Here is a 10,886-nt window from a genome sequence, read left to right on the forward strand (position 1 = left end):
ATCTCGGCAAGCGTCATATCGTTGTATAACAGAGTGTTGCTGAATAATACTCTGGATGACATTACCTTTACCGTCGAATAGAAATGCGTATGAATATTCGCCTTGTTTGAAATAGGTGACATCTTCAAACATTTCTGCTACAGGAATGTCTGTCCCAACTACGCCTTTCAATTTGCCATCAATTCTAACAGGTTTCAAAATCGAACTCAATAGACCTACGGTGAAGTCAATGTATATTTATTCAGTTTTTAACAATTGATTGTTACATTTTCAGCATATAAATACTTTGAGCAGAGGCGTATCTAAGGGTGCAGGCCTCCTCCCCTAACAACTTGCGCCCCTAGTCGCTTCCCCTATTGGGAATGTTCGAAGCAAAAAAATCACGCTCAAGTAGATAAAAGTTAACTTATTTAGCAAGTTACTGCCCCTCACTCTATTGAGCCCTCACTCCAACTTCGCATTCTCCCTCCATCAGTCCCATTTTAAGACTCCTAAGAACGCCACTGACTTTGACGTGAAACCAAATTGTTCGTCTCCCTAAATTAACCGTTTGAAAACGCGTAATCCTTAAGTAATTGTGTTACCAGCCAGTCATAATGCAGTATTTAAATTAGCCTTACCTGATCCGAAGGCATCTACGTAAGGAGCTGTAAATATAATATCATCAAAGGTACCAGCATTGGATATATAGTTATAATATGTCGCCATGGAAGCTCGGAGTTTATCAGGATCAGTGACATAAGTATACGCGCCAATCTAGAGGGAAAGATACATAAGTCATATAAGTTTAATTATTTTATTGTCACATGATTTACAACCAATCACAAAAATAAGATTTTAAGATGTTTACATTTTACGCACTGAAACTGGGTTGAATGCGTAGTCAAATCAGGTTCAACTTAACATTAAATACCAGGAAACTTTGGTAAAATTCTAACATAAGATGATAAGATTATAACAATCACTAATAATAGGTCTAATATTAATGGCTGAGTCCTTACTGTTCTGTCACCAACCAAGGAATTTGGTGTTAGCTCGTATTTCTCAAAATTCTGGAGAGCAATATCCGATAAGATTTCTGTGTTTTCTGGGAAGACAAATATATTTATAAAATATAAGTTGGTATAAAGCAAAAACAGCGATCTTTAATGATTTGGAGACGCAGTAGTGTCTTTTATCACGCAAGTGTAAAGATATGTTCAGAGGGAAAAAAAGAAGGGTGTGTCACCAGTAGCGGATCCAGCAGGGGAGAAGTGCCACCCCACCCACCCCGGAAGTGGCGGCCGCCACGCCCACTTTCAAAAATATTAAAAGAAAAAAAGAACTATGGCCTTAGTTTTCTTTAGGTTTAACAATAATAACAACTACAACAACAACAACTACAATAATAATAAAAAAAATATTAATAATAATAATAATTATAATAATAATAATAATAAAATTTACATTGTAAATAAAACTACAATAATAATAAAAAAAATATTATTAATAATAATAATAATAATAATAATAATAATAATAATAATAATAATAATAATAATAATAATAATAATAATAATAAAATTTACATTGTACAAGAAGTTAACCGACAGAAAGTATTAATTTTTTTTGCTCAATTCACACGAACACAACGCTATATCACGACGCTGATTTGTCTTTTAGAACGTTTTTCAATCAGTAGATCGAATACCTACATGCAAATATCATACATTGTGTCATGGTATGCCTGCCGTTTATATAAATATATTAAAGTTTTTTATAATTTTAATATACTAGTGATCAAACACTCAAAAAAGAGTATAAAATTATTTTATTTATCATTTTAAATGCCCATGTTGCATAGTTTATTATTAGCAGATAAATACTTAATAACCAGACTTAAGGACCATTTTTTTTTGGGGGGTGGGGGGGGGGTTATGTTTTGTTTGATTACCGGAGATAAATACTTAATAACCAGACTTAAGGACCATTTTTTGGGGGGTGGTGGGGGGGGGGGTTATGTTTTGTTTGATTACCGGTATGTAGGTACTAGAAGGCCTACAATCTTGTATTGTTCATTACCCAGTGCTTCATATTACTGTGTCTATGCAAGTAAATAAATACAATAGGGAAATAATAATAATATAATAAAAATATGAGTGGAAAAATAGTGCGAGAAATAGAAGAAATAATTGGGGAAGTGCTGGTCAAACAGTTGTTTCTTAAGTCGATCAAGACATGAATATAGTGATATTTTCTGCACACCTAATGAGTATGTGCAGATAAATCCTGACAATACGAAATGTATTTGCTTCCTTTTATTAAACCGTCTCAAATCGTTTTTATAAGTGGTAAGTGCAAAGCTTCCATTGGCGGCCCCTATCCAATCGGGGTTGGGGGTGGGGTGGTACGGTACCCACTCCTCCCTCGGAACCAAGGTCCTCGTAGGTGTGCATCGCGCCACCCCGACAGATCCATCCTGGATCCGACCCTGGTTTCCACTGCTTGACGTACATTTTTTTTTACGGGGACACTAAACACGCTGTCAGGCCGTGATGGAAGCATATCTGTATGCCTAGTGATACTTAAGTGTATAGGCCTACTGTGATTACTGACTAACTGTTCTACTCTTTAACACGCCACATCATAGAGGTGAGCATTTACCGTCTATTCTTTCACCAAATCCAAACGTTAACAAAGCAATTTTAAACATAGTCTCCTCACTCCTCCGCAATAGTGTTTCCATTATTGTTTTTTTATCATCAGATGGCAGTCCATCAGTCAAAAACATAATTATTTGGTCTGAAATAAATAATTTTATAAATTATTCTATTGCCAGTACGGAAAATGAGTCTTAGTGCGTAATAACACAATTATAGACAGTCATCAATGAAGACTTCTCCAGTATATAAATTAAACGAGAATCATGATAAAGAATCATCAAATAAAACTTACTTCGGGTTTGATTTTCTGGAAAAGGCGAATTCTTTATGAGATCAAAAGCCGCATTTAGTGCATGGCTATAGTATGTACTGCCTAGAGATGTAAAAAAAAAACAAAAAACTATTCATATATAAAGCATTTATTACACTCATATTTAAGCTCAAACAAAATGATATTGCGGTTTGATTTGATTTGATTTATTAGGTACTCGACATAAAAATACAAGAGAAACAAAGGCAAAAGAGCACCAGGATTACCCATTAAGCCGACGATAGTCATGCTAATTTTCAATGGGGTCCTCATAAAACCAATACAATAAGACACACAAAAAAGACAGAAATAGATTTTCAAAATTACAAAAAAGAACAGGCAAATAGGTATAAAAATATAAATATAAATATATAAAAAATGTAACAAATGTAAAAAGGTACAAAAGGAAAAGGTAAAAGCAAAAATTCTTAAAATGTTAAGAAAACGTTATGAAAGATAAAATCTTCACAGGCAAGAATCAATTATTAAAAGAGAAGCATACGTTAAAAACATGTTTAAGGCGTATACAACTCGATATATGGTCAAACTATTTTATATATATATACATATATATATATATATACATATATATATATATATAATGTATGTATATATATATATATATATATATATATATGATTCTTGAAATCCCGAGCTGCACTGATGAGATCTAACAAGATCGAAACGGTACTGTACCATTTTGTATCTTTGTGTTCAATAGAAATGATGAAAATGTTTACATACCAGCCGGTGAAATGTTATTAATTTCATCTTCAAGATCTAAAGTATTAAGTGCAGAAGCTTGAGCTAATCTTTGAGAGTGACATCCGCCCTCTGGCGTTGAAGCCTTATCAGAAAAGGCCACGAAGCCAACCTACGTTATAAAATAAATAATATCACACAAAAATATATGTATATCGTAAAAATGCAGGTAAAAACCTCTGGATCGTTGAATATTGTTGCTAAGGTCAGAATAAACGACAGTGTAAACGCACATAAACATATTTGTGGGACATGCGCGTTTTCCTGGCCCTCTTGTAGGTCAGTTGTTAAGTTTGATTGGCACTCAGGAAGGTCGGACTTGGTAGTCTTATGTAAGTTTAGACTTAATGTAATATAATATAATACAATATAGGCCTAATATAACATAATATAATATAAGCAATCATTATTATTACCCTGTCATTTTGATTCATTGACTTGAGGACCGTTATTGCAGCCTCTTTTGCGATGTTCATCAACGTTCTTCCTTTATGTGTAGTCACCATTGACCCGCTTCGGTCAATGACGATCACGACATCCTTAGGCATCGGCGTTGCAGCTTCTACGTACCACGGCCTATGTGATATAAAATATAGATAAGGCTACGTTCAGACTTGAGAGATACGCCAGGCGTAGCCTATCTATCGCTTGGTGTAGTTAGTCCATGGCGTAACTAGCGAGATGTCCAGACTGGGCGATTAACGAACGCTAGCGTTAAGTATTCGCGTGAAATATTCGTATATATATAAATCAATAATTAATAATTTATTTTCCCGCTAAGCCCCACCCCTTAGGTATTTCTAAGGTTCCACAAAACGACAGTATAATAAACACGTGCGTTTGTTGGATAACACGCGTGTTACTAGGACACGCATGTGTACCTAGGACACGTACGTGTTCCTAGGACACGCACGTGTTCCTGGGACTGTTTTGATTGGCAGTAGACCTTATACAAAGACCATTCATAATCAAAGAAACATTAAAAACTAGTAAATGACGTACCAAACGCAGATTGAAATAATCCGGACAAAAGAATAAGTATTAGATGATTATAGGCGATAAAGACAGGCTATTTAATTAATAAAGATTATGAAGAGACAACGACGTATGGTAAGGACGACATAAATGGTGAAAGTGAAAATGATGTTGATGAATAATGATAACAATAGGCCTATTGATGATAATAACAATTTTCGCTGTAAGAGCCCCCTCGTGAAATATTGTAGAATAAATATATAAGAATATAAATTACTACTAATAAAATATTATGTAATATTCTGATAATTGACCTGTATCGTGGGTCATACGAGTCACAGTCGGGTGTAGATGCAGTAGCAGGATACTGGTGTAGTGCGCCCTCCTCGCTTCCAAAATACTGCCACAGAACGTTGGGATATTGATTTTCTATTCGCTTCATCTCGTCGAATGCCTTTTCAAAAAGAATATGCGGTTGAGACGTAGCGGTGCCACTAACGTAGTAACAGAGTTGGCTATCATCCGTCTAAAACACACGTTATCGAAAGTTTTATTTATTTATAAAATACACATGTAGATAAAAATAAGAGATCAAATATACAGGTGTTTGTTGTCAATTATAAGCAAAAATTGAAAACTATTATCAAAAGATGTGCTTATAGGCCTACACTCTTGCCCAACGTGCACACAAATTGCATTAAAAGGAGAAATGTAATTAATGAAGAAATAGTCAATCCTCAATTTATTAACAACATGTCTTTGGTCGTAAATATTTACCAGCCATCATTGATTTATCTATTCTTACTGAATAAAAAAAAAAGTCAGAAATACGATTAACAAGAACGAGTGCCTTGCAAATCAATAATCATATTGAAAAATGTTTGGATACAGCAGCAGAACAGACACATGCTAATTAATTTTATAAAGTTTTTTTTTTTGTATTTGTGCACTGTAAATTGTTCTTGCTTTTGTAATTTTTATATTTTAAAATGAAATTTTTTAAAGAGATTGTTTTATTTATAGTTATCTATTTTTATACTTATATATTTATATTTTTAGTTTTATGTGTTTGTGTATGCGTTGCCAGGAGAGCCCCGTGACAGTAACTTTGCGTTGCTTTTGGGCAATCCGGCCAGTCAGCCATACATTTTTTTAATTGTTTTTACTGGTGAAATAAATGATATGATGATATATGATATGATAATTTATCAGTAGGATCCGCCTGGTCCATAAAAATCTCTACACGCTCGACTGAGTAGCAATTCAAACCAGGCTTAAGTTACATTTATCAGGATAAATTTGATAGGTTTAGTTGCAAACGAGGGGAGGGGTGGTGGGTTCTCCATGTTTGAACTCCCCTCCTCAACGTTACTTACCTTTTGTTTAAAACGTGGGTTTTCCTCGAGGCCTTCTTCTGGCAAGCGGCAACACTGTGGCCACGTAGACTGCGTATCACTTAGAAACGATTCTTTGACAACACTGGCCAATTCGTTTGCAACCGCGATGGCATTTTGGTACTTATACTGTAGTGAATCCTTCAACTATATAGAACATTTTTTTCTTTATTAAGTCTTATGACGTTTTAATTGTCTTTGAAAAAATCTAACATAACACATTATTATTATTGTTAATATAGAATGTGCAATATATATTTAAATTAACGAATCGTTAACTAAAATGCTTAATTAATGTTAAATAATTGGATAATGAAACTACATGATAGAAATAAAGCACTATTCTGTATACTAATAACATTAATACTTATTATGTTTTTAATAATGAGTTTCTTGAAATATTAGAGTTGTAACAATTAATTTTCACTTGGTAATTTGTTAAACATTTTAAGTTCGAAATTTGAATTCTTATAATTTTTAGGGTGTACCGTATCAATAAGAGCTTCTCCATCCTCCGTAGGTACCGTATCATATTCATGTTGGTTTAGAATGTCCTAAAAATAGAATGTTTAGATTAGTATAACTTTTTTAAATAACAAACAAATATAAAAAGAAAGTAACTTTATAACAGGGAATGTTATGAATCCAAATCCTGATCTTTAAACGTGTTAAGATTACTGCATGAATTCGCAGAAACAATCTCAAGGGTAAGCTACTTTGCTAGTAATTAGGCCGTATAAACATTACCGTAATACTTCCTGTATTATACTGTATTGATAAAGTTATTTAAGTAGAACCCTTTGAGATACCTCTATAGTATTAAGCGGACACCCCGATTAGGAGGATACTTTTTTGGCCACAAAACGAATGAAAGTATATCTTATATAACAATATTTTAGCCAACCCCTATTTAAGGGACACTCCTATTAAAATGGACATTTTTTGGGTCCCAAAAGTGTCCCCTTGATAGAGGTTCTACTGTATACAGCAGTGGTGGCGCCAGGATTTGCCCGGGGGGGAGGTTCAAGGTCCCTGAGGGCAGGAGCCAACATCCCCGACGAAAAAAAAAATGTCGGTGTGGTCTAGCGTCGCCCAAAATGTCTCGAAAGTGTTCAAGGGGGGAAGCCCTCGAAAAATATGGCAATTTAGGGGTTTCAAATGTTTATTTAATCAGTTTTGGGGTCTACTACGTAAAAATACATATACATTTTTTGTTCTCCCCAACGAATTGTTGTCTTCTCCCCGATCTCGATCTATGCACTTTTGTCTTTTTTATTGTCTTATTGTTTTTTCGATATATATATATATATATACATTGTACTTTGTGCTCTCTCTTTCATTGTTGTTGTTTTATTTATGGACGAAAATAAATGTCTTTTGAATTGAATTGAATTATGCACGTATCAGCGGATCAACGAGTACTTGAGCAGAATTTCGGTAAAACTATGTCCAGACATGACCATATATAGGCACATCATGACTATATATGGGCATGATGACATCACAACATGACCATATATAGGCACATCATGGCCATATATGGGCATACACCAGTTAATTATCATAGTGTGGACAGGGTTTAACATACATAAACGAAGGTACATACCTGCATGTATTGAACCCCAAGCACGTCATTTGAAAGAATAGCGAGATGATTAGACAAATATACTGCATCCAAGCTTTCCGACGTAGATGCACAGATGGAACATGTTAATATAATGTAGCTAAATAGAATCCCAACTATAACCATTTCGCAGATTTCCGGAACTGAAAATGGTACCAAAAGTGAGTTGTTACATTGAATGAAATCAAGCCAGGTTCCGGAGAAAAAAAAGATAAAAAAAATCTCTAAAATTGTTTTGAGTCCATTTCATACAATGACATTAAAAAGGAATTTTGACACAGAAACGAGAAAATAAAAATCAAACTCAAATTTGGCATTTAAAATGTTTAATTGAAACGCATTGTCAACTACACGTCATGCACGTATGAAAATCAAATTAAAACAAAGTGGAGCAAATTAAAAAGAATGGGATGCTCTGAAAAGGCCATGTTAAATTCATTGTTGTTGTTTTATTTATGGACGAAAATAAATGTCTTTTGAATTGAATTGAATTATGCACGTATCAGCGGATCAAGGAGTACTTGAGAGCAGAATTTCGGTAAAACTATGTCCAGACATGACTATATATAGGCACATCATGACTATATATATGGGCATGATGACATCACAACATGACCATATATAGGCACATCATGGCCATATATGGGCATACACCAGTTAATTATCATAGTGTGGACAGGGTTTAACATACATAAACGAAGGTACATACCTGCATGTATTGAACCCCAAGCACGTCATTTGAAAGAATAGCGAGATGATTAGACAAATATACTGCATCCAAGCTTTCCGACGTAGATGCACAGATGGAACATGTTAATATAATGTAGCTAAATAGAATCCCAACTATAACCATTTCGCAGATTTCCGGAACTGAAAATGGTACCAAAAGTGAGTTGTTACATTGAATGAAATCAAGCCAGGTTCCGGAGAAAAAAAATGATAGTGTTGTACAACTAATTTTTGTTTGGAAACAGGGGGAAAATGGGGAAAACATTAGGAAAAGGGGGCGCAACCACCCTCCAGAGCCGAATCTAGAAAATAATATTAGAGTTAAACAATATGTGTAGGGATGCGTGGCCAGTATTGTTATATAGGCCTAATTTATATAGGCCTATTTACTATCCATTGGCTTACTCTGTCTCTATTTTGGAAATTATATTCAAAGCTAATACCAAGTGGACGGTTGATTACAGGTTGATTTTAAAGTGCATTTATTAAAATATAAAATACTGATAAAACTAAAAAATCATTAATCTCTATAACCTCATTCCACATCATAAATTTATAAAGCAAAATACGTGAAACAGTAACGGAAACCGTTTTTTTGGCGGATGCCCGTCCCAATTCCTAAGGGCGCTTAAAGTATTTGTAAAAATGTTGCAAACACGTCACGCTTTATGAATTCACATTCATTTTTCCCATCACGTGACGTGTAATTTAAACGATTGAAAAAAAGATGTTTAGAAAAATATCCACGATTTTCTAACCTCGACTCTCAAGCCTCTGAGTACTCCAAATAAAAATTAGTAGATCAATTATTGTTGATATCATTCCAGAGACCTCATTTTAACCTGAATATGAACAGGTTAAAGTAATAGCCTTTGATACATTTTCGTCACTTTAATTATAATTAAATTGGAAAGCCTACCATCGACAATTCACTTTGGACCGTTCTCTTTTTTAACATATGAAAAGATGTATAACCTAAAACACGAAAATAGATGTCTCCATGTAGGCTTATATTACCAGGCTATAGACTTTAACATGAAAATAGTGTAAACATTTTACATAGGTTTGTCTAAGACACAATAAATGTACCCTATTATCCAATAGATCACTGAACTATAACTAAATCGCGGTTTAATTAGAATAATAAAGTATACAAAACTAACTCAGCTGTTTATGTGATTAAAGGACTTTGAGAGCACAAACTGCTCTCAGTTTTGACCTACTTGGATTATGAAGCAGAATTAGTAAATGGAAAAATTCAGATACAATTGTGAACAGGACATACTGATAACCTTGAGTCACGTCATGGAAATAATGACTGTTTGAATACACTGTAACCATGACATTGCTTCATTTTACACGTTACTCCAGTATTTAACCACAAGATGTATATTTTATGTATACTATTATTAGGTTTGTAATAATAATAATAATAATACGGTAAGATATGGCCTTTATATTAAAAACGCATCAATAATGCGCTGCATGTTTTTTATTTTATGCTACATAGATTCACATAGAAATCTAAAGAAATCATCAAATGCGTAAAATGAAATGCACATTTTTTCAAGAGAATATAAATAAGTAAACTTTTAACATGAAAAGGGTAAAATATAATTTAAAAGAAAGTAGGCCTATAGGGCCTACCAACTCGGAATTCGTTGTTTCAAGAGGAGTCGTGCAATGCTCATCGATATCAGTTATCATATAAACTAGCCACACATTTGGAGATAATTAAACACGCATTAAGTGCGACCATTCAACATCGTTGCTAACAAGCCATTCGTAATGCATGACTAGCCTACTGGTAGGTCTATGTTCCTACCATATTTAACATAAAAAATGTTGTTGCATAAAAATTTGGTAGTTTGGACAATAGTACGCAACACGGACAACAATATCTTTTTTTAAGGTTGTCCAATCATTGACCTCTCAGTGAAATTTAGGTTGTTTCAAAAAAAAAAAAAACAAAAAACAAAAAAAAAAAAAAAAAAAAAAACGAAGCAGCTTGGAAAACAACCAAATTTAACAGTCACTTTGAACCCTAATGACAAAAATAGTTTAAAATACGAAAAATAAGTACGGTACGTTAACAACAATATTAAATATTACAGGATAGTTCATACCTAATTGATTTTAAACAATTTTCAATAATGTTATAATTATGCGTGCAAACAAAATATTATGTTAGTAATTTCAAATAGACACCTCACCTTTAGAAAACAGAGAAATGGCGCAAGAAAAAATGCTGGTGTGAAGCGGATTGGTGGTTCTAAGCAAATGAATTTTCAACAGGATGTCGGCTAAGTATAATAGCATTGCTTTAAAGAATATTTAATGTAGTAATTGTTGAAAGCAGATATTTCAATTATGCTGTGGTTAGCGAATTTTGGCAAACTCTACTTGTTAAGCATAATGTAGTGGGATATATATATATATATATATATATA

The 10,886-nt window shown here is 33.6% G+C and overlaps 1 protein-coding gene across 1 annotated transcript in view; it reads right to left on the reverse strand.

Moving 5' to 3' along the window:
- The window catches only part of LOC117112425 (VWFA and cache domain-containing protein 1-like), a 10,545-nt gene extending 2,699 nt beyond the window's left edge, over positions 1-7,846 (reverse strand). The window contains exons 1-11 of the mRNA XM_033255505.1: positions 7,690-7,846; positions 6,572-6,637; positions 6,066-6,230; positions 5,004-5,215; positions 4,131-4,290; positions 3,697-3,826; positions 2,935-3,015; positions 2,644-2,781; positions 1,002-1,087; positions 621-756; positions 66-215 (exon numbers count right to left, since the gene is read on the reverse strand). Coding sequence (XP_033111396.1) covers positions 66-215; positions 621-756; positions 1,002-1,087; positions 2,644-2,781; positions 2,935-3,015; positions 3,697-3,826; positions 4,131-4,290; positions 5,004-5,215; positions 6,066-6,230; positions 6,572-6,637; positions 7,690-7,833 — 1,468 coding nt within the window. The 5' untranslated portion in view covers positions 7,834-7,846. The remainder of the gene's footprint in view (positions 1-65; positions 216-620; positions 757-1,001; positions 1,088-2,643; positions 2,782-2,934; positions 3,016-3,696; positions 3,827-4,130; positions 4,291-5,003; positions 5,216-6,065; positions 6,231-6,571; positions 6,638-7,689) is intronic.
- Positions 7,847-10,886: the final 3,040 nt, after the last annotated feature.

Source organism: Anneissia japonica, unplaced genomic scaffold (assembly GCF_011630105.1).
Source record: "Anneissia japonica isolate Jap-2015-1 unplaced genomic scaffold, ASM1163010v1 scaffold288117_len521816_cov214, whole genome shotgun sequence".
In the NCBI taxonomy this organism is placed as follows: Eukaryota; Metazoa; Echinodermata; class Crinoidea; order Comatulida; family Comatulidae; genus Anneissia; species Anneissia japonica.